Below are 26,761 nucleotides of genomic sequence, written 5' to 3' on the forward strand. Positions count from 1 at the left end.
TCCTTTAGAACTTTAAAGATGTTATTTTATTATCTTCTGGCTTGCATTATTTCTGACAATAAATCAGTGGAAATATTTACAGTATCTGTTTTCTTTTATGTAATATGTCTTATTTTGTAGTTGATAAGGACATTTCTCTTTGTCACTGCTTTTCAGTTATTTGGTTATGATGTGCCTTGTTTTCATTTTCTTTGTATTTTTTTCTGCCTAGGGTTTGTTGAGCTGCTTGGACCTAAGGATGTTTAATTTTTATCAAATTTGAAAAATTTTCAGCCATTCTTTCTTGGAATATTTTGTCTTTTGCTAGCCCCACTTCACTCCCCCTCCCACTTTTTCTGGGACTCAATTATATGTAAACTATACCTCTTGGCATTGTCCCACAGGTCACTGAGGCTGTATTCTTCTTCCTTGCTTTTTTCTTTATTGTTTTGTCTTTTTAACCTTCTTTCTCTCTGTTCTTTTATTTGGATACTTTCTATTTATCTTCAATTTCAGTAATTTTTTTTTCTGCAGTGTCTAAATTACTATTAAGACTATATGGTGACTTTTTATTCCAGATATTTTTAACTTCTAGCAGTTCTATGTAGTTTCTGTTCATATTTTGTGTTTTCTCATTTAAATATTCTTAAACATATATGATGTCTGTTTTAAACCCTAGTTGCTCATTCCATCATATCTTTTCATTTCTGGGTAAATTTCTATTGACTTACTTTTCTCTTGATTATGGATCACATTTTTTTCCATGTCTGGTAATTTTTTATTGGGTGCAAGACATTATCAGCATTATGTTGTTGAGTCTCTAGATTTTGTTTTCTTCCATTACTGATTTTGTTGTATTGTGTTACTTGTGTATCACCTTGATCATCTTGAGAGATAGTTGTTTTCAAGCTTTGTTAGGGCAGATCTAAAGTAGCTTTTATTCTAGGCCTGGTTTAGCCCTTTTATTAAAACATTGCCTTTTTGGGTGTCCTTTGAATCTCAGATATGCAATGACATCTTGCCACTCTGGTCTGAACTCATACCTTGCCAGTCCTGTATGAACTCTGAGAATTGTTCAGCTAACAGTTTCCCAGTAGTTGTTTTTCACTTGGCCTCCTATCGTCAACCTTTCCACTGCCAGCCTACTATTCTGTGTAAGATGGAAAGGAAAACTTACACAGATTTCTGGAGCTCTTTCCCTATGTAGATTCATCCCTTTGGTACTTTTCTTAGAAAATTCCAACTGCCACCCTCTTCATCTCAGTGAGACTTTCACGGTTTGCTTGACTTTCGGCTTCTGGAACTGTGATCCTGAAATACATTCAGACTTTACCTGATTTGATTTCTTTTAAAGGGAATTACAGTGTTTCCTGTTGTCTAATATATAAAAATAGTTATTTTGCATATATTTCCCTATTTTCTAGCTTTCATGGCAGGAGAGTGAATCTGGGACCAGTTACTTTATTATCACTAAAATAAAAGTTCTTCTTCAAAGTTACATTCATTTTTTAAAATAACATGATTATCTCAGGTAACAAGCCCACTAGACACATAATAAAATATTTGGAATTGGCTTTATCAGCTATTGACTGAAAACACTAATTTCCTAAGTAACGTCCCTAAAAATAAAGGACTCTCAGTGTACTATTTTTTACTTATTCATTATATCATTTTCTTGGCCACTAATACATTCATACCACAAATTGGTAGTTCATTTGAGAATAACTTATTTGCTATACAGCTACTTTCAGGTACAACTAAATACGTTACATGATATTTACTATGCTAAGTAACCAAATTATCTCAGCCATTCATAATTATTTTGTGCAATTGTACTTTAAAAAGAAATGAACAAATTACAAGAAAAATTCACACCAGAGATTGATTTTTTAAAAATATTTTTTAAGGTATTTTCATAGTATTCATTCTTCTGTTCTATAAGTTAATGCAGTGCTTTACGGTGAAGAATGTTTTACATCAAATTCCTGTTTGTGCCTCTTTTCTTCCTCTGGTTCTTTCCCAGCACCAGGTTCACTCTGGGCCAGGCATGGTGGCTCACGCCTGTAATCTCAGCATTTTTGGAGGCCAAGGTGGGCAGATCACCTGAGGTCAGAAGTTCCAGACCAGCCTGGCCAACATGGTGAAACCGCGTCTCTACTAAAAATACACAAACACAAAAACACACACAAATTAGCTGGATGTGGGGGTGGGTGCCTGTAATCTCAACTACTCAGGAGGCTGAGGCAGGAGAATCGCTTGAATCCAGGAGGTAGAAGTTGCAGTGAGCCAAGATCACGCAATCGCACTCCAGCCTGGGCAACAAGAGAGATACTCTGTCTCAAATAAATAAATAAATAAATAATAAAATAAAGTAATAATAACAAAATAAAATTTTAAAAAAGATTCACTCTGGTTGGACAAAAACTCTATGTTGGAAATCCCACCCAGTCCTGTCTTTTTTCCACTGGAATTTATACTCCAAAATTATCTCTCCCTTTCTTCTTACCATCTAGCTCCCATCTAGTCCCAAAGGAAAACCTTTAAGCTATTTAAACTAGAAGCTGGCCAACCATTGCCTTTGGACCAAATCCAACCCACCATGTTAATATAAACCTTTATGGGAAATGGCTATGTTTATTCACTCATGTATTATTTGTGGATAATTCTGTGCTTTCACAGTAAAGATGAGTAGTTACAACAAAGTTCATCTGTCTTACAGCTTAAAATATGTATTATGTGGCTATTTATGGAAAAGTCTTCTGACCTCCTGCTCTAATTAAATCATATTATGATATTAATGACAAATGTTTAATGTTTTTGTGTCCTTTTAGAGGCAATTGCATTTATATAACAAATGTATTAAAATATAATTTATATACCATAAATTTCATCCTTTTAAATGTAAAAGTTTCACAGTTCAGAGGTTTTTAGTAGATTCACAGAACTGCAAAACCATCAGCACCATTTAATTTTAGACCATTTTAATCACCCCAAAAAGAAACCCTGTACACATTAACAGTCCCTCCCCAGTTACTGACAACTACTAATCTATTTTCTGTCTCTATATTTTGCCATTTCTGGACATTCTGTATAAATTTAATTATACAGTATGTGAATTTTGTGTCTGGTTTCTTTCACTTAGTACAATATTTTCAAGGTTCGGCCAGGCACAGTGGCTCATGCCTATAATCCCAGCACTTTGGGAGGCCGAGGCGGGTGGATTACGAGGTCAAGAGATTGAGACCATCCTGGTCAACATGGTGAAACCCTGTCTCTACTAAACATACAAAAAAATTAGCCGAGCATGGTGGTGTGCGCCTGTAGTCCCAGCTACTCGGGAGGCTGAGGCAGGAGAATTGCTTGAATCCAGGAGGCAGAGGCTGCAGTGAGCCAAGATCGTGCCATTGCACTCCAGTCTGGGTAACAAGAGCAAAACTCTGTCTCAAAAAATATATATATATATTTTTTCAAGGTTCATCCTTGTTGTATCATGTATCAGAACTCCTTTCCTTTTATTGTTGGATAATAGTCCATTATATGGAAATATACATAGTGCTTATTGATTTATCAGTTGATGGGCATTGGTGTTGTTTTCACTTTTTGACTGTTATATATAATGCTGGTATGAACATTAGCATACAAGTTTCTGTGTGACTATTTAAATAAAACTTCTTTTATGTCTATACCTAGGAGTAGAATTGTTGTAAACTACCAAAGAATTGAAGGCATGTCCCAACACACACATAGTTTGCAACTCTTCCTTAGCCTTTACATCTGCTTGCACAGAGCCTCCAGATTAGTCAGAGGTGAGAGATTAGGGATTTCTCAGGACTTCCTGGATATGTGCACAGTCCTGTATGTGTGTGTCCTTCTAGATCCCCAGGAGTATAGCAGAGATATTCAAAATTCCTCCCCATTATGTACATGTATATTTCATTTCTCAGTTTTTCTTTCTTTCTTTTTTTAAATTAGCTTCTTGTCTGCCACCAGTATTACTACCTCAGGCAGCCACAGAGTTAAACCATTGCTGCTGACGGTTTTGACAAAACATCCTGGGGATAGGACATTTTCAGTCACTGAGTTAGTTTGAATAAGGCTACGCATTGTGAACAGCACTTATTCCAGACAAGGCAAATAGTGACAATTTGGGAGACTGGGACTATGTGGACAGGTCAGAACATACTCTGCATCTTCCAGTGGCTGCTAGGCTTTTACAACTATCACAGCTTCAAGGCTGCTTGTTTTCAAGGCCATAGTAGAACTTGCGGAGGAATGGGAGCTGGGAAGAGAGCAGGTTAAAATGCCACAAAGCTCACTGTTCTTACCAAGATTCAGCTGATTTTCTTGAATAAATGCTCCTTGGATTGTTTCAAGCCTGTGGTTAATTTCCAGAGTTCTCAAAAAATTTTCACAGTTTTTGCCAGTGTTCTGATAGCTTTAATGGAGGTGCAGATTTTCCCAGGTCTTCACTCCATCATTCTGGAAGTGCTTCTCCACACTTTATTTTTAAAGCATGCTTCAGGAGGCCAATGCGTTCATTAAAATTAATGGCTTTCTAATTCTGAACTTTTAAGAAATTTGAATCTAAAGCCAGAGATACTGGGGAATTCATATGTTACTCCATAGACTATGGACAATTTTAGATATATGTAAGATTTTCTCTAATTCTAAGGCATTGCAGAGCAATTACAGAAGATGGAGGATTGGTCTCAGTGAAGAATAGGGCAGGTTAAAGTACCCCAGCACTTTTATAGAGGACTATTTAAATACTGCAGTGAAAGTAGAAAATGGAGGGTCAGAAGCTTGGCTGCTAACTTAGATGCTACATTTATTCAGAGTGGCTGGGTATGGTGTGTACGTAAAGACTGTGGATTGTTCCAAGCCATCCATAGTCTAGCCCTGTGCGTACCACAGCTTGATCTGACTAACTAGAGAATACATCCTTGCGTTACTACTTATTGTCTGATCTATCACTTCCTATCTGGTTATCAGTGTCTTTATCTTCAAAAACTGAGAAAATTAGACCAAGAGCTTGTCTAGATTAAAATTTTACATTTCTAACACCTAAAGTTATGAAGCATCAAATAAACTGTAATTTTCTAAAGCAGGAAAATATGCTAATGTATTTGCAGATTTTCAATGATGTTTTGTTACTTTTGACTCTCAAGTTACTTATAATTTAACAGGAAACCTTATCTCCAATGACTTCTGGTTGGTAAATATATTAGTAGAATAATTATTTAGACCAAATCTTTTACTTAGAAATAATCAGATGTAATTTCTATTGCTGTTATAAAGCCATACTAGGTTACTCTTTATTGCATATAACATCTTTCTTAACAGTAGCCTGAAAAACTCCCACTAAATTACCTTTGTTCTGATTCTTCTAAATTATAGAAATTTTAAAATAAAAATAATGGAGTTTCTTTTTGGAAATCCCACCACATCTGTTATTACCAAAAATCTAAAAGATTATACTGATAAAAATTAGTAAACAATTAGTATGTTAGTGAACATACAAAAACTGGTTTATACCATTCTTAGGATTGCTACTCATGGCCTAAAGTACATTCTCAATTTAGGACCCTCATTCAGCCCCTTTCTAAGGGCTCCTGATTACTGCGTTGTAAAAGGAAGTAGAGTCACAGTTCTTTTCAACTTTGTATGTGCCCAGCTTTGTTATTTTCTTCTTAATAGTCTTAAATAGAGTCATGGAAGGTGAAAACTGACAAAGACCATAAATATCATCTTGTCCAGCCCTTCTCGCCCTCTCCCCTCCCCATTTTATAAATGAAGACACCAAGGTGCCTCTTAAAGTTTCTATATTTTAATGTTTGTTTGAAACATTTGAAAATTAATTAGCTAATGATGCAGGTAGTCTTTAAGTTATATGATTCTAACCTGAATTTTATGTTTCTTTGTTTTCATTTGTTAATATAAAATGAAAAATGGAAATAAACTATAATAATAAAAATCAATAATAAAAAAATGATTATCATTTTAAATAATCCTTTCCCTTGCTTCTCTCCTTTATGCTAATAATGAAGAATTAATATTTTGGGCTTTTAGCAGATGGATTTTAGGCTACTGTATTTTTCCTATGCTATGTGTCTTGGCAATCTAGGGACCAGTTCTAACATTTTGCTGATAAGGAAACTCTTGATAAGATTTTAACACTGCATTGATTGACCATTTGTAAAGAAAGAAGAAAGAAAGGAAAGAAGGAAAAAGGAAGGAAAAATATTACCTGAAATTCCATCAGTCATTGATAATCACCATTAACATTATAGAGTACATCTTTTAATTATTTTATATATGTGTGTAGATATATATTTTTAATAAAAAATAAGTTATCATTCTCTTTTCTAACCTACTTTTATTTTTACTTCACAATATACGACTTTAGGCTGCATTGGTGGTATAGTGGTGAGCATAGCTGCCTTCCACAATATATGGTTTTACTGTATAGATAGAAATACTATAGCTACTTATACAAATCACAATTATTGGACATTGATTGATTTTAATTTTTCCTTCTATCCTTTGTATATTTATAATTAATTAGAAAAAGTCCTATAGAAAGGAATATGTGAGTCAACTGATAAGTAAAATGTTGAAGCTTTGACATTATTGCCGGGTTGTCATCTAAGGTCATACAATTTATATTCTCATCAGAAGAGTCCAAAACTACCAATAAGTATATGTACTGCTATCTTATTGCCATTCCTTTTATTACCAAGAAGAAGAAACTTAAAAAAAAATGTTTTATAGGCTGGTTATCAATGATATGATTTCTTGGTTAAAAGCAGCTCTCCTTTCCTGTAGCTTTAAACTAGATTATTATGAAACTGAATTCTAGCTGAGCAAGGCACAACTGATTTGCTCGGTTCTGCTAACCATAATATGCCATCTGATTTTACAGTCTCAATGTGCACGGAGTACGAGCTAGAGGTCATACGATGCTTGAGATTGGCACTGACCGATGCCGTCAAGGACATTGTACAGCAGATAGTATCTGTGATGAGCTCTAGGAGAAACTGTGAGACAAACCTAAATAAGCACAGTGTTCCTGATTGTTTGCTTGAGAGCATGCCAAAAGAATGGAATTATAGTCCAAAGGAAACTACAAGGAAAGAATCAAGCAAAAGTAAGTATACTTGTTTCTCTTTAAGAAAATACACCTGAAGAAGCAATTTTCTAGGATATGCAATCAAGTAAAATTCCAAAAGTTATAAGAATCATGAATTATGTTAATCTTCCTTCCACTAAGTATATTTGGGACCCTTAATTTTATTTTTATTTTTACTATGAGCTACATGATCAAGGAAACTAGAATGGAAGATTATTCAAATGGTCTTCTTCCTTATTTAACTACCAGTTCAGGATTTTCTGTTATATTTTGTGTTCAGGCTAATATTCACAGATGAGTCACATAATTTTGACTACTTTTCTTAAAATCTGTTGAGTAACTTAAAATCCACACTTTAGAGAAGATTGCTCTGATATTCCATTTAATTATTCTTTAAGTTTTTTCCCTGCAAACACTAATTATTACCTTCTTTTGTTAAAACACCTACATTTATAGATTTTAGGTCAAAAATAGCACCCAGTTTGGTAAGTACATGTATTTTTCTGACAGGGTATTTTTCCCCCCCAGTACCTCTGGTTCTAAATTGAGTGCATTGTTCCTATTCAGAATAATGCACCCACGAAGTGTACTTAAGAATCATCAGTTACCTACATTATTCGTTTATTTTATTAGTCAAGTCCTCTCTTCTTAGTTTCTCCCTACCTAGATGTTTCCACTTTTCCAGAATTTCACAAGATTCCTTTGAATCGATATTGTGTACCTGTATTCATGAATCTTCTTTTGATTTTTTAAAATAAAACTTTTTTCTTTCATATTCATCCGTAAAGAATATTTTCACTACTTCTAAGAAAACTTTCTCTAGCTTTTCTGGAGAAACTAGAACTAGAGAAAGTTTCCTTAGAGTTGGTGAAAATATTTTTTCTCCAACTCTAAGGAAACTGTCAACAATAAAATACTCCAGCTGAACTCACTAAAGTCAACTGAAGGGTCTAGGCTTTCTTTCACTCTTCTCCATGGAGATCCTAAATAATGTGACCTTATGTTACAAACTCAAATCAATTATCTATCTGTGACCTTTCATAGTAATGCTTTAATTCTGTCCAAGCCTTATTAAACTCCCTTTGAATCTAGTAAAGCCATTTAATTGAAGTAGGAAAATGTCACCTTTTCATTACTTAAGTTCTTTCTTTTCTAAGAGTTGTTGCCATCTCTCTTTTGTTTTAGCTTTTGGATATTTCATACATTTTGAACAATTCAGGAGGCATGATTTATAGTTAACATATCATGCCATATGAGTAGCACCATTTTGCTTGTGGCTTTCAAGTCATTCTATTCAAGAACAATTTTGCTTTTTCTAAGCACTTTGGAATTCCTCCATACCATTGCAAAGAACCTCTTATTCCAAAACATGCTTACTTGTAGATACCAATTGTTAAGAGTTTTTCTTACTAAATAATAGTTTTCATAAAATGTTCACTAAGAGAAATACAACATAAAAACAACCAGGAAGGAATGTCAGATCCCATGAATATGTAAAAGAAAGTGATGGGAGAAAGTGACTTTATAAACCATTTTATGCATTCTAAGAGGATATGACAATAAGAGATTGCCATTGTTCTTCTTTACCACCGTTTGAAATGCTAGGGAACTTTTAGATTGGTACTTCTTAAATTTTATTTTCACTACAGAATATGAGACAAAGAATGTGTACATGCTGGACATTAAGTCATTTATTAATTTCATTATTTATTCAATAGAAATTTATTAAGTGAGAGACTACTACATACCACGCACTGTATTTCAGACCAGGGATACACCTAAGTACAGTATCTCCTCTTGGTACCAGAAGACTACTGTAACTGTTTCAAAATGGGTACAAATAAGAGATGTATAATATTTTTGATATATAAGAAGAAAGAAAGAAATGAAACTTCACTAAAATTTCACATGGGATTGTCACTGGAGACCTTTCTTGGTCTGTGAGTGAGCCAGTGTGTGTTGAGGACAATATGTGAGGAAGCTTGAGGGAAGAGCAGGGGTGCCATGCTCTTGGGAAGAGGACATGGGCAGGGTGACCTTATTCCTCCTTTAGCTTTCAGCTCTTCTCAGCCACATTGTAAAACAATGATGATTTGATTGGATTTGGCCAAAAAAAAAAAAAAAAAAAGAAAGAAAAAAGAATTGTGGGGAACTATTTGAAATTTGAAATATGGCTTCCCATACATTTTGTTAAATGTGAATCCCTCCTATGCCAGTATTCAGCCTTGAGATATTAGCTAGTTTGGAGTCATCTTAATAAACAAAAATTTTCTACACTAAGTATCCAAAACATGAAGATAAACTTCTGTATTTTTTTCCTACCATGTTTTAATTTAGTGATATATAATCATGGTTCTTACAAAATTTGTCTAACTAATTATAAACATTTAAAGGCCTTTTAAAAAATCTAAATTACTGAAAGACAAATAGTCACAAACTAAAATGCATTTCTTTATTTCTTTATTGGCAAATACTGAGACATTAAAAAAACACTGAAGATTTAAAGAAATAAATATTACAATAAAGATTACAGTGTAGATTTACCAGAGAGTTGGATGGAAGTCTGGATGGTTCTGACATAGCTCTGCTTTTAGATATTTGTTTCATTATGTTTCAAAGAACAAATACACAAAGAACTAGTTGTTTTGTTTTGTTTCTTTGATAAAAATTAAATGAAAGAGATACCTGAGAAGATATTGTCTCAGCAGTAAATTACTTTTTAAATGAAAATAATCCTTTATGGGAAAACTTTTAGAGTAATTGTTTTAATGGAAACAGTGAGTTCTAGAGAGAGGAAACAGAAGTAGCAAGTAGCATTTATGAAAATGTGTCCATGCCATTGGTCACATGCAGAAACAGCATGTTGAGAAAGAAATTGATGGCAGAAATACACAAAGTACTATAAGAAGTCATTAGTATAATGTGTAAAAACCAGGCCTATTGGTTTCTTAAGAACCAGTGTCACCTACAAAAAGAATTTAGAATTAGGACTTTCTAACGTGATGTAAAATATAGCCAATGGAGAGTTTCGGTGACTCTTGAATATTTTTCTTAAAAATAGAAAAATAAAATATTTTCCCATTTGTTTGCAAGAACAATGAATTGACATAATAAATGATGGATATTTATTAGTCAAATTTCAACAACAGCCTTCACCTATTTGGTAGTTAACACTGAAAAATAAATGCTATGGTTTTGTGGGCACAGCTAAGCATAGACTTGTTTCATGTTGACCTATATGTGTTTGTGTAGTGGCTTTTTCACCTATTACAGCCATGAAAATCTGATCTTGAAACAAACTGAACTTAGAACTTGACCTTTGTATGATGAAGTGTTAAGCCCAGATTTTAAAAATAATAAAGCATATTAAATAACATTATCCTCATTCAACAAATTGTTACTGAACTTTTCTACCATTACGAAATAAGATTGTAAAAATTAATTTTGACATTATTTTCTTTACCTCATTTATTGTAAATTTTCTTTTTGCATGTTTTATCAACCACAAATATATTATTACAGTAGTACATTACAGAAAAGAAGAAATGACAAATACATCAATTTACATATATTGCATTTGTCCTAAGACATACATTTTCTTCATACTTTATCAGCTCTAAAATTGGATGACACTTACAATATATTATGTAATATATGGCTTAGACAGAAATCGACTTATTTAAATAAAGACAAAGACAAATGTGTAGCAGTCTTAAAAGATCCTTCTCTGGTATGTTGTTGACATCATCATAGACACAGAGCTCCTGAGATTAGTAGACTGGATTTATTAATTTGTTATCAGCCTAAAGGTTCTGATTGAAATTTGCCTTAAGTGTTAACTAAATAGCTGGGGATTTGAGTACCTGTAGTCTTCAGAGTTTATAAAATTTCAGTAGAGTGTAGGTATGACGAAGAAAATTGGTAATCTTTACTTAGTATCTACTTAGATTGTCAAATGTTTGCTCAGTATCTGTAGTTAAACCCTCTTCAAGACAGAGGGAATATAAGGTACAATCTTTCAAGTTAAGACCTGACAGCAGACTAGGGACTATGAGACACAAATATATAAAGAGCAATGAGACATTTCAAATCACTTAAGAACACTAAAGAAGATTTGCTTTATCTGTATTTTAAGCCTCACCTAAACACATTCATTTGAATAAAAAGAAAACATTTATTGAGTAACTTTTTTAATCAGGTGCTGAACTAGGTGCTTTCACATTTACATCCTATTTAATGCAACAGCCTTAGGAGATTATTCAAATATGTGTTGGACCTAGTTTTTACAGATTTATAAAGACTGCTCCAATTAATTTTTAAAACGATTCTTAAGTTGTCATGGATTGCAGAGGAGTCACTAGATTAGACATATTTTCCATGAGCTTCATACTTTTTTGGAACAGAGTGACTTTTTAAATGTTACACATATCTTCAGAAAATGTTCACATTGTTCTGTTAGTTTTGTTCAGCAAAAACAGTAAAGAGTGTTTTACCAAAGAACTCAAAGCTACTCTCTTTTGGCTTCCCATTCAGTTTTAATGTCCAAATTCAATTATGTACGTAGTAGATTAAAACACTGTCTGGCTCTGTGGGATAATCAAGGAGCGAAGAGCTTTGTTTCCCATGCTTTGGAGTTTATAGGCTAGCCATAAGGACAACTCATGAAGATAGAACATGAATAATAATAGATGATAATATAAAAATGACAGAACATAGCCCATTATGGGCCTAATTACCAAAATGGTCATATAGATAATATATTCAAATACATTCACAAGATGGACTTTGAACTAAGAGTTGAAGATTATTTGTGAACCATGAAGACAGAGGGCATTCTATTGAGAGTAATGAGATACTCAGAAGCCTGAAAGCAAAGAGGATAAAGCATGTTAAAGGTCTTAAAGAGAAGGGTCCTAGAAACAGGCTGAGGCTAGATTGTGGAGTATTTTGACAGCAAGGCTCAGGAGACTGATCTCATAACAGTGGTAAGTAGCTAAAATTTTCATAGCAGAGAAATTGGATAATAAAGTTCATAGGGATGAATTCAGTTTTACAGTGCGGGGGAAGGGCTGGACATAGCCTGGAGAAGGGAGATGAGTTAGGAGAATACTTCCATAGTCCAGGCACCATTTGTGAAGAAGCGCTTGATCTAGGTCAGTAACCTCACCTGGCCCCAGCAACAAGATGTCAGCAATAAAGGGGTAGAACTATCTGATCACTGATTAGATATGAAAGATCAACAGGAACATTTAACAGGAAGGAAGAAAGGGAGGGAGGAGGAAATATGGGAGGGAGAAGGGCCAAGCTAGTTTGGAAGACAATGAATTTACTTTTAGTTGTATTGAGTTGACAGTGATGAGGACACAGATGTGGAATGCTTAACAGAAAGCTGGAGTTACAATTCTGGAGAAAGGCCAAGACTTTGATCTTGGAATCGTGTAGAAGAGTGGTTCCCAACCAGACACAGCTTTGCTCCCAGGGGACATTTGGCAATGCCTGAAGACATTTTGGTTGTCACCACTGAGGGGGATGCTACTGACATCTAGTGGGTGGAGGCCATAGATTCAGCTAAACACCCTACAGCTCCTCACAACAAAGGATCATCCAGCCCAGGATGGCGATAGTGCTGAAGTTGAGAAACCCTGATCTAGAGAAGAAGAACTAAGACATTTTTAAGAGAAATAGCACCAAACAAGGGAGAACATGTAGAATCATCAACCAAAAAGCTAAGGACTTCTTAGCAAAAACCCACATCTAGGAGGTGTTAGTAGAAAGTAGAAATAGCATAAGACACAAAGAAGCAAAGAGGAGAGATAGAGACAAGCAGGAACCAATTTGCTGACTCATTCGTTCAGCAAATATTTATTGACAACTATTATGTAAGAGGTACTAAGTGCTGGGGATACAGGAATGCCTCCCAGAGCTTACAGTTTAGAAGAGGGTGACAGACAGTGTGGAGGAAAAGGACATAATTTATAGTTGATGGGGAGTGCTATAATAAAGGCAATAAAAAGGGGATCCCCAAAAGAGACGGTCTTGGGGCTGTGATGGGAAGGGTGAAAATGAACCAAGATGAGATGATGAGATGAGATGAGATGAGATGAGATGAGATGAGATAAGACGGTGAGGCAAGGCTTTCTGAGGAGGTGACATTTGGGTTGAGAACTGAAAGGAGAGAAACCATTCCTGAGAAGAGCTGGAATGATTCTGTCATGGATTCCAAGGGAGGAGCAGAAGGGCTTAAGAGGTAGTCGGAAGTATCAAAGCCTACAAAGCTGCCCAGCTGGGGACCTTTGCATTTGTTAATTAGGAGGCAATCTGGGTTCTTGAAAGCTGCAGTCTTGAAAGATAAGAATATAAATTAAAACTCTAAATATTCTAATCTTCATTTTTGAGGGAAAAAAATACAGATTTGTGATTTGGGGGAATTTTAGATAGGACTGCCAGAGACCCCTGTTTGAGTTCTGTTGGAATATGTCAAGCACTTGATCTTCTTGCCAATTTTCTCCACAAAAATTAGGCATCCCTATACAACACAAAACCATGCAATGATTGAATGCAACTGCTAATATTAATCATACCTTTTCTTTTCTTCCCCAGGCTTCACAAGGCTTGCTGCTCAGGCAGTATCTATTGTAATCAGCAAGTTACCTACGGTGATTGCATGTTTGTCTCCCCCAATTAAATACTTCTTTTTTCTGTCTGAGAGAAAAATGTCAAAAAACTTTGTTGAATTGAAGAAAGCTGGCCTGCTTGTCTGGAACTTGATTGTAATTATATGTCGGATATTTGAGGACGGAAACACTGTGGAACTTTTAACAGGTGCCTCCCTTGACAGATGGAGTAAAGAAAAACTGGGTTTAATTTGTATGTGTTTGGAAAGCATCATGGGAGACCAGACAAGTATCCCTAATCAAATGATCCAAAAGGTCATACAGAGCATTGAGCAGCAGAAGCCCAACTGGATTGAATGCCAATTGTTGAAAGCAAGGAAACTGAGCACTGAATGGTAAAGAGATGTTTTTCTTTCACTAGATTTCATCCAATGCTTTCATAATAATAAAATCACCAATAAAAAACAATATATTGTCAGATGGGCAGCAATAGTATTTTGCTAAATTCATGGGAGCTTTGATGAATATAAAAAAAGATAAGAATCCCATTAAAAATTGGATGGTTGCACATTTCTTGTCTTCTTAAAATGTGAACCCCATTGACACACTGGAACATTATACTTGTTTGGTCACCGTCTTAAGGTTTCTGATTAAAAGAGTGGTAGTTAAACCCAGGAGAATTTAGTTTCACTTCTTTTCAGTGTGCAAACAGGTATCTAGTGGATAGCCTGGAGCATTTTGTAAATGGATTGGGCATGGAGATTAAATTAAGAAGGAATTAATGGATATAAAAGGCTTTTTATTGCTTTCTGTGTACCTGATTGTCAAAAAGGTACACATTTTTCATCTGGTAATGTAAGAATCCCAGAGGGCAACTAGGGCATATCACACTCCAGCTATAAACACACCCAGCTGTTTCTGTATGAAAATGTCAGCCTGCTCATAGGTTTGTCACTAAGAGCTAAGTGATTTGTGGTACTGCAAAGATTTTTAAGGGTCCCTGATGAATTTAAATATGTACATAGAGTCCTCCTGTCTTAAAATTAGTCTTCAGGTATAGAACTACATGATATTGATAAAGGAATTCCAGCTCACATGGTCTATACATCACTGTCAGCCTGTTTTAAAAACACCCCCACACACTGCCCCTCATTCTTTTAAAATATATTCATGTTGCTAGCAGATACTAATATACCTTTCTGCCTGAAATGACTAAAAGTCACCTGAAATATGGTTACTCTTACTAGAACATGGTAGTGATAAAGAGGCCAGGCTTTGGAATCAGATGGGCAAGTACAAATCCCTCATAAATGGGTCATCTTGTTCAAGTTATTGAATCTCAGTTTCAATGATGGTACCATACTGAGAGAATTGTTTTGAAAAATTAAATAACATTCGTAGAATTCTTAGCATTAAGCTTGGAACTAGTAAGCATTTATTATGTATAAACTCTATTAAAATATATTGCATTCACTGGTTAGTATTATGTTAATCTATAAGACTTTATATTAATCAAAATGGAGAAAAGTAGGTAATCATGATTTTCCTGGTCTCATCATACTGATTTCTAGAAATGTACTTCTGGAGTGTCCCATAGGTGGGAATAACAATAGCAGTCAGGCAAATGCTTAATAACATTGACAGTGACCTTCTTAATCCTTATGTTTGCATTCAATACTAATTTACAGGCTTTAATCCAATGACTAAAAAATTAAGGCCACATGTCATTAACCATGGCAATGCTTATAAAGGGGAGAAGAAAAACTAGAGTAAAAATAGTATATCTGATTATAGTGACAAAGTTAAATTTATGATACTGCTGATTTAGGAGCTCCTAGATCGAATAAGATTCATTTAAATCAATGTCTGGGTAATATACCGAGGGCTACATACAAGAATCTGTAAGCTAAATAATTACCTTAAAAGCTGATTTCAATTTAAGTTTTAACAGCCCCAACACATCTGGTATCTCCTACCTATAGTGGAAGTTTTCTAGCTAATATTTGACTGATTAACAATGAACCAAAAGATTATTTACCTCTCTTATAACGTGCATAAAAAATGAAGAATTGCTGACTTCAAAAATACAACCCTCAAAGTTTCTGAGTAATTATATAATTAGCACGATGCTACATCTTTCTCAATTTCTCAAATGATACCAATAAAAAAAGCGCAGTTTTGTTCGTTTGTTTGTTTTTTGAGACGAAGTTTCACTCTTGTTACCCAGGCTGGAGAAAAAAAAGGGCAGTTTTAAAGTTATTTATTGCATTTATTTGAAGAAACGTTAAATTTGACTTAACTCACTTTAGATAACAATCTCTTCCAGAGTTTGGGCACTATAAGAGTGTTTCTTCTTGACTTTGATTTCAAATTGGTTATCTGTTATACAAATGCACCTCCACCTCTAAGTATTTCTCACTAATTGGTGGCCATTTTACTCATAGATATACACTATGAGGAAAAATGTATTTCAAAAGATGATGTCTGTGTTAGGTAGAGGGTTGCCTTGGTTTTACCCTAATTTTAAAAATTTATGAGTATGTAAGCATTTAAACAAAAATGTTTCTTTTGTTAAGATCAGTTAAATCTTAATTACTTATGAAGATTAACTGGAACTACATGATACCATTTAGCTAGATTTCCTTTCACTTGCATCCAGATTTACCTTTGATTTTATGGAAATGGTGAAAATAACTGCAGTGGTAAAGTGGCAGCTGTAAGTGTTGCCTGTCTTGCATACTCCCTGAAAGCATTACTATTCATTAAAATAACCTTCACTTTGTAGTAACACTCAAGCTGTAAACAGTCAACTTAGATTCTGGAGAACACACAGCACAAAAAGTAAAGAAATGTCTGTCTTTGCAAAGTAATTTGTCGAGTTGAAGATTATTGTTTTTCATCATGGTGACCCTGACTTGGCTGGCTGGGTGCATATACAGATTAAGATTAATGCAGTTATTCCTTGGCTAAGGTCTGCCTCTTTCAGGGCACATTCTCCCTAATGACATGATTGATAGGCAGTCCCAAATCCAGAGAGGAACTCATTAATCATAGCATTGACTGAATCCAATCATTTGCTTCACCTGCACAGTGATGGACAGGAAAGGATACAATTCAGGAGCTGACACTGAGATACTTCTTTGTCAGAGGGCCTCAACTTTTTCAATGTCAGCCTCAACAAAACCTGACAAGAAATTTTTTTTGCAACCTGTATGCAGCTTCAAAAAGATATCTGCAAACTTATTTTATTGTGAAAAGGTCTTTAAAAAAAAACAAGCAATTTACTCTAGCTAATGAATATCTCTAAGTCAAAGTAGGATTTTCCTTATTTTTTAGCAGGGCTATATGATCTTAAAGTTCCTCCCTTTTTTAAGGATGTTTCGAAGCTACATGTGGAAGCAATATCAAAGTTAATGTCCAGCAGCTGGGTGTCATTTGGTTCAGTCTTCAGGTCAGCGGCACTGACGCTTAGCAGAACTAATTTTACAATCATGGCAAAATCTCAGTAATGAACTGCAGTGTACAGCTGATTACACCACAGTAAATTTTATTTAGTCTTGGAAACAGTGGAAAACCATGAATTTTCTTAACACTTATGTTGCAAAGTGTAGCATGATCCCAATAGCAATTATAACAAGAAAATTAGTGTGGAATACATGTGTACATTGAATATCATATTTTTTGCACTGATATAGTTTGAAGTGTTTAAATTCTTTTTGTCATCCATTATTACCACGTAAATAATATTCTAAATCAACAATAGGCATATAGATCCTTCTAAAAGAATTGTTTTAGAACTGTATCTTGCACATTCCTGGTGTGGTGATTGTAGACTCTTTTTCTGGAAGAATAATCAGGATAGCGATTTTTGCTAAGTATCTGTTACAGAAAGAAACAGGACTGGGGGACATATTTTTAAAAGGCAACAAGTGTCAAAGGCCAATTTAAAATTCCCAGCAGTAAGCACACCTCCAAGAAGCACCCAGCCTATATTCAGCGTAATAGGCTCCCCCTTTTGACACTTTAATTAGTCTTCAATGTGTTCTACAACAGGTGTAAAGAGGAATCTACAAAAGACAAAATACCAAAGCTATTTCAGGCATCAAAGATACTTTATATCCACAAAGAGAAAATACAAATTATTTCTTACATGTTCTTAAAAAGAAATGTTTTGTTTTCATCTCATGATTATAGCAATTTCAACAATTGCAGTAATGGGAAAATGTTTTATAGATAGGAGTACAAATGCAATAAAGACATGTTTTAGAAGAAACGACTCAATTTTTAAAAATGCTTTCAGGTGCTTAATTCTACGGTGCTGTTTATGTGAGTGGCAGCAGTTTGGGAAGGCTTACCTATTTCAGTAAAGTCTTTATGGATGCTTTGAATCTGAGATTTACATCAACTCTCCACACTCAATCTCCGTAATTACTCTCCATCTTTACAATTCTTCACTACTGATATGTATATGCTTTTTTTTGTATTTAGTGCATTTATGACAATGGAGAAAAGCGAGGCCTCACAAGAAGGAGATATTGCTCTTGAACTGACTGAGCAGAAAATAAACACGATGGTCCTGGATCTCTGCCACAAACCAGGTGGCAGTGAGTACCTGAGGCAAATTTATCACATCATGCAGCTCAATGAGGTAGGGAAACAGCCTTTTTACCGAGCAATTAGGTGTTTACTGGCCTGAGGCAGCGTCTGCTGGCAGCTAAGGGTTAGTCAAGGAGGTGATAATACTTCTTAAAGTCAATACCAAACTCAATATTGCATTATTAATAGAATCTATTCAGCCCCGGCTGTTCTGCATTTGTACAGAAAAAGCTTCACTGAAACAATGTAGATTTTATTTATATAGTTTAAACAATAACACGGCTCATAAACTCAGTTCAGTTCTGAATTGTAGACTAGAGGTGTAGTTTGGGAATTGTGTGTTTGTGACTGTTAAGGTGATGTTAAAATCTGGTATTTGTAAAATGAGTTTTCTGAAGAGAGACTTAGCTCTTTTCCTGTAGACATCATGCTTGTGTTAGTGAAGTTGGAGATTTCTTCTTTAATGAAAAAACTTAAGAAGAATATTGAACTATATCCAGGAGCAACCAGATTAGCCTAGGAAAATTCATTAATACAGACACTGGTTGAACCAATGTTATGCCTTTCTAACTCTTTGCTCAGGTAAGCCTCTGACCTTGCATGTTTTTGGCTGTTTTAGTGAAAGTGTAAATAGCACGTTATCTCACCTATTTACTTGAAACAAAGTTCTCTAACTTAATCAGGTTTTGAATTTGATCTTATGTGTCTGAATTAGAATGTGGCATCTAATTGTGTTTATATTTGTAAACATGTGAATATAATTTTTGGAATGGTAAAAATTGTATAATGTATATATATAGTGTTTTCCTTTTATCTCAAAAATGTCGGCCTTTGTAACCATACATTTTCAAGGAATAAATTAAATTCGACATCATTTTACAGCGTGTTTACATATATGTTTTACCCACCATTAGCTATCTGAAAGTTACCTCAAGTAAATCTTGTTTCCTGGATTTCATAGAGCTAATCAAACAGTCAATAAACAGGTGATATTAACAGTATAATCCATGATGGCCTCAGAAGGATGTAAAAAATTTGTAGCTATGAGATATAACTCTGTCCTTATGGCACCAGAGTTCAGTGTGTAATTATTATAAAGTAACACAACCCATTCGCTCTTGTCAGTGATCCCTCATAGCTTGCTTAGGGTTTCTATTTGGGAAACTGTTCACGCTGGCAAACTGAAAGACCTCGATTGTAAAGTGATGCTTCTCATTGGTATGTCCACCTGGCCACTCAGATTGGCCAAAGTCATTGTGGCGACTACTGAGGAACAGATGTTGCAGTGTGGTTACCCCCATATCCTTAGTTAAGCAGTGTTTTTTGTTTGTTTGTTTGTTTGTTTTGTTTTGTTTTGTTTTGAGACGGAGTTTCGCTCTTGTTACCCAGGCTGGAGTGCAATGGCGTGATCTCGGCTCACCGCAACCTCCGCCTCCTGGGTTCAGGCAATTCTCCTGCCTCAGCCTCCTAAGTAGCTCGGATTACAGGCATGTGCCACCATGCCCAGCTACTTTTTTTTTGTATTTTTAGTAGAGACGGGGTTTCACCATATTGACCAGGACGGTCTCGATCTCTTGACCTCGTGATCCACCCGCCTCGGCCTCCCAAAGTGCTGGGATTACAGGCTTGAGCCACCGTGCCCAGCAGTTAAGCAGTGTTACAATTAGCTCTGAGGATGGTAAAGTTGGTATGAATTGCCAAACTGATAGACTAGTCCTATTTTTAAAGGTGCATATTAAAAAGCTCAATAATCACCAATAAGCAAGATCATCCAAAATTGAACTGGATATTTATTGGCCACCAGTCATCTGGTTATACTCTGGAAAGCCAAAGGCTGTACTTCCCCCATAGAGCTCATATAACTCAGAGGTAGTGGTTCTGAAGAGGATACCATGAGATATACACTAGGGTATCACCACATTTTGCTCAGTGTTATGATTTCTCTTGTAACAACTGTATATATTTACTGTTATAGTAATGTCTATCAAATGGGATATAGAGCTAAGTATTTGATGTTTTACTGGGCTGAATGAAACATGGCACTGCAAGGTAAAAGGCATAATGTTACGTGAGGCTAGAAGCAAAGAAAGAACTTTGCCTTGTAGTTATTACAAAAACACAGGCAATAAACCCAACCAACATCAGCATGACTATGTGACTAGTATAGTACTTATGACTGCTTTTCTACTATGAAGTATTGCTATGCTGTAAGTGACATTGCATTGTGATGTTTGCTCATTTCAATAGTAGTGCTATGAGTCTTCAGCACCTTCAGATGTGCTGCTAAATATTTCTCAAGACTGTAATGTTACTAGTGAAGCATTTATAGGTACAGGCCTAGCTGAGGGGAAGAATGGGTATGCCATTCATAGAGACAAATAAGTTATCAGGGAAAATGGGGTTAAAGATGCTTTGTCTTTGAGATAAAGATAAGATGTCCAAGCAAAAATGTCTAATTATAATTAAAGCCCTGACAATAATGTTGTGTCACATCTCTTGAACCTGGTGACATCCCCTGTTGACTCCAATGGGGATGTCACCAGGTTCAAGAGACTGAAGAGACTTTGTGCTGGCAAACAAGATATGGGGTTTTATTGGGAGATTATACACAGCGAAGAGAGTCCCATGGTAGTGGGCTGGGCAGGAAAACCACAACCACTTGCAAGAGGCATGCAGTTTATATAGTATTTTCATTTAACACCCTCAACCTAGGAACCTCCTCCTGAAAACCTTCATTTAACCCCAAACAGAGGGCCTCAATTCCCTGTATGGCTCCAGTACCATGGGATGGGCCCGGTTCCTCACAGATAAAGAATGGATCTCAGGTTGGCCCCTCTGAGATTCCTTAGCTTAGGACTCTGAAAACACATTCAAGTGTGTCTGCCATACAAGGTCATTCTCAGGTTATGATCAAGTAATCACTGTCAGGTGTATATACCATACACATGGGCACAAATGAGAGCAAACGTGCATATAGATTTGGTCTGTATGAGTGTGGTAGTTGAGGTCATCAGACTGACAAAGCTCTTCAGTGAAGAGAAATGGAAAAATGATGAATAGAGGAGTAAGCTTTGATATAAATGTACAGGTAAGGTGTTAAAGAAAGAATGGAAATCTTCTAAAGATATGGCCCAATTAGTGGTGAATGTGATTAAAGCAGTGTCACAGTTAAAGAATCTGAGGTTTTTTTTTTTTTTTTTTTTTTTTTTGGAGACAGAGTTTTGCTCTTGTTGCCCAGTCTGGAGTGCAATGGCGCGATCTCGGCTCACCGCAACCTCCGCCTCCTGGGCTCAGGCAATTCTCTTGCCTCAGCCTCCTGAGTAGCTGGGATTACAGGCACATGCCACCATGCCCAGCTGATTTTTTGTGTTTTTAGTAGTGACGGGGTTTCACCATGTTGACCAGGATGGTCTCGATCTCTTGACCTCGTGATCCACCCGCCTCAGCCTCCCAAAGTGCTGGGATTACAGGCTTGAGCCACCGCGCCCGGCGAATCTGAGGTTTTTAAGAAGGGTTACTGATGAGTGTCAGTGCAGTACCCAGAAAGATCAACAAAGGAGAAAATTCCATTTTCTTCACAATTTACAACAGAGCTGGTGGTCTTTTTTGAATAGTGGAAATAGTCAAAATGTAGTTACATATGGTGAAATCAGCTAAGACAGATAGTTATTAACCAAAACAAAGTATTTTTGTCAATGAAGAAAGTATTCCTTTTAAAAATTATATTTGTGTAAATTATAATGGAGAAAAGTTTTGTTTCTGTTCAATAATCTGAATCTAGACATAAAGTTATTTTCTGATGGCTTTATCATTAACAATATTTAGTAAGAGTCCATGTGTGACCCTCTATCAGACACTAAAGAATTACTCTTTCTAAAGAGATATGGTCTACAAAAGGGGTCCCCAACTCCTGGGCCACAGACCTCTACCAGTTGGTGGCCTGTTAGGAACTGGGCCATACAGCAGGAGGTGAGTGGCGGGACCACCTGAGTTCTGTCTACTGTCATATCAGCAGCGGCATTACTTTCTAATAGGAGTATGAACCCTATCATGAACTGGGCATTTGAGGGATTTAGGTTCTGAGAATCTAATGCCTGATGATCTGAGGTGGAATGGTTTCATCCCAAATCCATATTCCACCTCCCCCCGTCCATTTCCATGGGACACTTGTCTTCCCGGAAACTGGTCCCTGGTGCCAAAAAGATTGGGGACTGCTGCTCTATAACAAGTTCAGGAAATAACTATGATTGTTAACTTCAGCGGTGGTTTATTTCGATTTTTAGGGTTTTATAATCTAAATTTCCCCTCACAATTAACACAGTGGGCATTCATAAAGTTATAGAGGCACAGAAAAAAGCACAGTGTACTGAAACTAGAAAAAAGTGGCTCCTCACCACAGCTCTACCTCTCACCTCTGTGTGATCTCAAGATTTTCCCTTGATCTTTCAGCGCCACCATTAAGTCTGACATACGGCTAGAGTTTCTCAACTTTCCTGTGCCTACAGATCTACTGGAATTTTTTTTTTATTATTATTATTTTCAGATGGAGTCTCTCTGTTGCCCAGGCTGGAGTACAGTGGCATGATCTCTGCTCACTACAACCTCTGCCTCCTGGGTTCAAGTGATTGTCCTGCCTCAGCCTCCCAAGTAGCTGGAATTACAGGCTCCTGCCACAACACCTGGCTAATTTTTGTATTTTTAGTAGAGACAGGGTTTCAGAATGTTGGCCAGCCTGGTCTGGAACTCCTAACCTCAGATGATCTGCCCACGTTGGTCTCCCAAAGGGCTGGGATTACAGGTGTGAGCCACTGCGCCCAGCTTGGAATTCTTGTTAACAGCCAGGTTTTGATTCAATAGGGTCCAAGATTCTACTTTTCTTTTCTTCTTCTTCTTCTTCTTCTTTTTTTTTTTTTTTTTTTTTTTTTTTTGAGACAGAGTCTTGCCCTGTCGCCTAGGCTAGAGTGCAGTGGCATGATCTCAGCTCACTACAGCCTCTGCCTCCCGAGTTCAAGTGATTCTCCTGCCTCAACCTCCCAAGTAGCTGGAATTACAGGTGCTTGCCATAACACCTGGTTAATTTTTGTATTTTTAGTAGAAACAGGGTTTCACCATGTTGGCCAGGCTGGTCTCAAACTGCTGACCTTGTGATCCACCTATCTTGCCCTCCCAAAGTGTTGGGATTACAGGAATGAGCCACTGCGCCTGACTAAGATTCTGCTTTTTTAACAAGCTCCCAGGTGAGGCTTAACTCTGATTCAGTGCCCCAGACTTTGAGTAGTACAGGTGTTCTGGATGACGTCTGAATAACTTTCGGCACTAACATTATGAACTTCATTCTAACCCTAACCTTGAAGAAAAAAATTACATTGTGACACACTAAACATCACAAGAACATTTATATATTTTTTAAATCTATTAGATGACTTATTTATTAATAGTAAGCATTTATTAGTTGATGGGAGACTTTTAGTCATTTTAATTTGTCATCTTCCAGAAAAAGTTCCATAAAGTACATTAGGATTGTTCACCTTATTTATTTATGGGTGGAAAATGAAATATAATGTTGTAGATTGGCTTTTTGCCCAGGCCTGCACTGGCAGTTGGGGGCTTATCATGACACATTTTGAGCTTCTATTGAACATTGATATTTTTCAGTCCATGGAATGGAAATAAAGTTTAGGAGCTTGCATTATAATTAATTCTGCATTGAATGAGACTGCTTGCAGCAAAATATCAGAATATTCAGTGCTCTGATGAGCCTGGAGTAGTTAACAACTACACTTAATGAGTGGATGAGCAATCTTGTACTGTGAATAATCATGTAGCTGCGTTAAGTTTTGGTAACCAGACAAGTTAATATGTGAACCAGTGACAAGACAATACCTGTTAAAAAGGTCCTGATATATCAATCATACATTCATTATATGAGTTTGGTAAATGGTTTCCTAATCAATACTATATATTAAATAAACCTATTTTTGATGGGTTTATTGCAATGCTGACTGGTGCTTGCTATGTATCTTCCGAAAATGTATTCTTCCCTGAGGCACATAATACACTGTAATCTAGCAAATGTGCTGAAAGGATAAATTTGGATATTGATCAGTTTACTTTTACAGAGAATGTCTGCTTCTCACCATCACAACTTGTAATTTCTTTTCTTTGAAGGAATATTTAAAAGAGCAGCTGTTTTCTATGAATAGTTCAGAGGAAAAGCCATTACCCATCCGACCTTTAAAGACGACCTTGTGGAGTATGGAAGATCAGCCTTCTGCCTTTAACCCTTTTCATGTGTATAAGGCGTTTAGTGAAAACATGCTAGATCAGGTATGTGGAAATTAAATGGTAAATTTAATTTAAATGTGTGGTGTCTTTAAGTAAGAAAAAAATTGCTTTGTGTTTGAATATTTACTCATAAGCTTTTTTTGGTAGGAAGCAAAAGGCCTTGCACATGGTCTGTACAAATTGACTTTTAAAAGTTTCTTTACCTTCTTTTTATTTGTCAACCTGATTGATATGTTTGGTCTGTAAAACTTAACTTTTGGCCAGGTCAGTGTACCATGGGCAGAGGGAACATCTGTTAGGCCATTTCTACAGAAGACTGAAGAAGCAGGCATTTTGTAACATTCCTTTCCTCCCTCTTCACCCCCATGCCCCAATACACACACTCACAAAACACCTTGCAACTTTTACGAATGTATCAGGCAAATTAGAAAATAGTTAAAATTAATTATAAATAGAGCACTGAGCTCCTGGTTTAAGCGGCATGGGGTACATTTTCTTTTTATAACCGTAGACATATTCCCAAATTTAAAATGAATTTGTGAATGATCTTAAGGCCAGGCTATTTGGAATAAAGTCAATGTGATAAACACCACACATTTTTTAATGTCAGATTGTGCCATTGTTTAAGCTGCATGTTTTAGTATATACACTGAAAACATCATCTTTCTGCCAAAGTATTTGAAATCTAAAGTTTCTTTGGCTTTGTGCATTCTTCTGCTGGCTTTCCCCAGAAACCTCTTGATAGACAATTTGAATTAACAGGGCAGAAGAGAAGGATTGCTTGACCTAGAGTTCTGATGAAAATAAGAATTAAAACAATGGCCTAATTCAGCATGCAGATAATATTTTTACCATGCCTGTTACAGCTCTTAGTCTACACTCATCAATACTGTAGTGGAGTAAGACCTTCAAATGCTGACAACCCGGGGCAGAATTCTCCTGCTCTGTGACAGGATCGTAGTGCTCGATTAATCAGCAGGTGACAGGGGATAGCTCTTGTTGGATTTTAAACATCACTCTGGACTCTTGTTATCAAAATGATTTCATTTTAAGGAGTATAAGCATTTATAATACTTTAAATATACTATCTAAATTTGAGTTTATTGGCTCCTTTTTTATGTTGTGCATTACATTGCTCAAAGTATAAATAATTATTGGAGCTGTTAAATTTTCCTTACATCATTTAAATAAATGGCATATTTTATTGAGTTCTGAATTATGAGATTATTTTTCACAGTAATTTTTCTCCTTGGTCTGTTGTGATATTTCTCTTAATTTTCACTTACATATCCTTATAATCTTCCCTTTAAAGCATTTTCTTAACTAAAAAGGTACCGTTAATATCACACTCTAATTAAGTTATATATTATAATTTGATTCTTAGCACTTCCAAGTTTGTTTTTTAATCAAACTTTTGGTTGCTGAAAAGAAAATCAAACTAAAAATTGATGTGATGTATGCAAAAGTTGTCAATTATTTTGCTTTGCTTTTCAAACAGTCTCCTTCTCAGAGAAACTTGTTGGGCAAATGCCATTAACACTTGGAAGAATAACGACTCAAGAAATTGATTTATATTTTTATAAATAATGACTACATCCCCAAATGGATTTATAAATTAATTGCTGTCTTATTGGAATAAAAACCTTCTTCTGTGGACATGATTGATGTTATCTGTCTAAGTCCTTGTTCTGGACCCCCCTCCTTCTTAGTTAGTCTATCACAGCTGGAGCTTTAATTTACTGATCATATTAACTCTGATTAATAACTAACAATAGTGTCTTCTCATTTATCAACAGTCAGCCATCACAAAATGGAACTGGAATTGGACAAACTTGCTGCCAAATTATCTGGGACTGGATAAGATGACCTTCAGTGTGCTGCTCAAAAACAGGTAATAAAACTGGGGATCTTGGAGATCTGGTTGAGGGACAAGACTCTGTGTGTGTGTGTCTGTGTGTGTGTCTGTGTGTGTGTGTGTGTGTGTGTACACATACACATGTTTTACTGGCATACTTTTGGGAAAAGTAAAAACATTTTATCAGCAAGGGAATCTCTTTTACTTTCTTCCTCTCCAGTCTCCCATCTTTTAAAAATATTGTTAAAATTATATGAGTATACTCTCTAAATGCCATTCTCTATAGTGAAAATATGTAAAAGG

At 35.8% G+C, this 26,761-nt stretch overlaps 1 protein-coding gene across 1 annotated transcript in view; it reads left to right on the top strand.

The window, feature by feature from the left end:
- Positions 1-26,761, top strand: part of KIAA0825 (KIAA0825 ortholog) — a 466,326-nt gene that overhangs the window by 200,499 nt on the left and 239,066 nt on the right. Inside the window, exons 16-20 of the mRNA XM_039470047.2 lie at positions 6,902-7,126; positions 13,709-14,117; positions 18,211-18,370; positions 24,487-24,645; positions 26,400-26,494. Coding sequence (XP_039325981.1) covers positions 6,902-7,126; positions 13,709-14,117; positions 18,211-18,370; positions 24,487-24,645; positions 26,400-26,494 — 1,048 coding nt within the window. The remainder of the gene's footprint in view (positions 1-6,901; positions 7,127-13,708; positions 14,118-18,210; positions 18,371-24,486; positions 24,646-26,399; positions 26,495-26,761) is intronic.

Source organism: Saimiri boliviensis, chromosome 1, assembly GCF_048565385.1.
Source record: "Saimiri boliviensis isolate mSaiBol1 chromosome 1, mSaiBol1.pri, whole genome shotgun sequence".
In the NCBI taxonomy this organism is placed as follows: Eukaryota; Metazoa; Chordata; class Mammalia; order Primates; family Cebidae; genus Saimiri; species Saimiri boliviensis.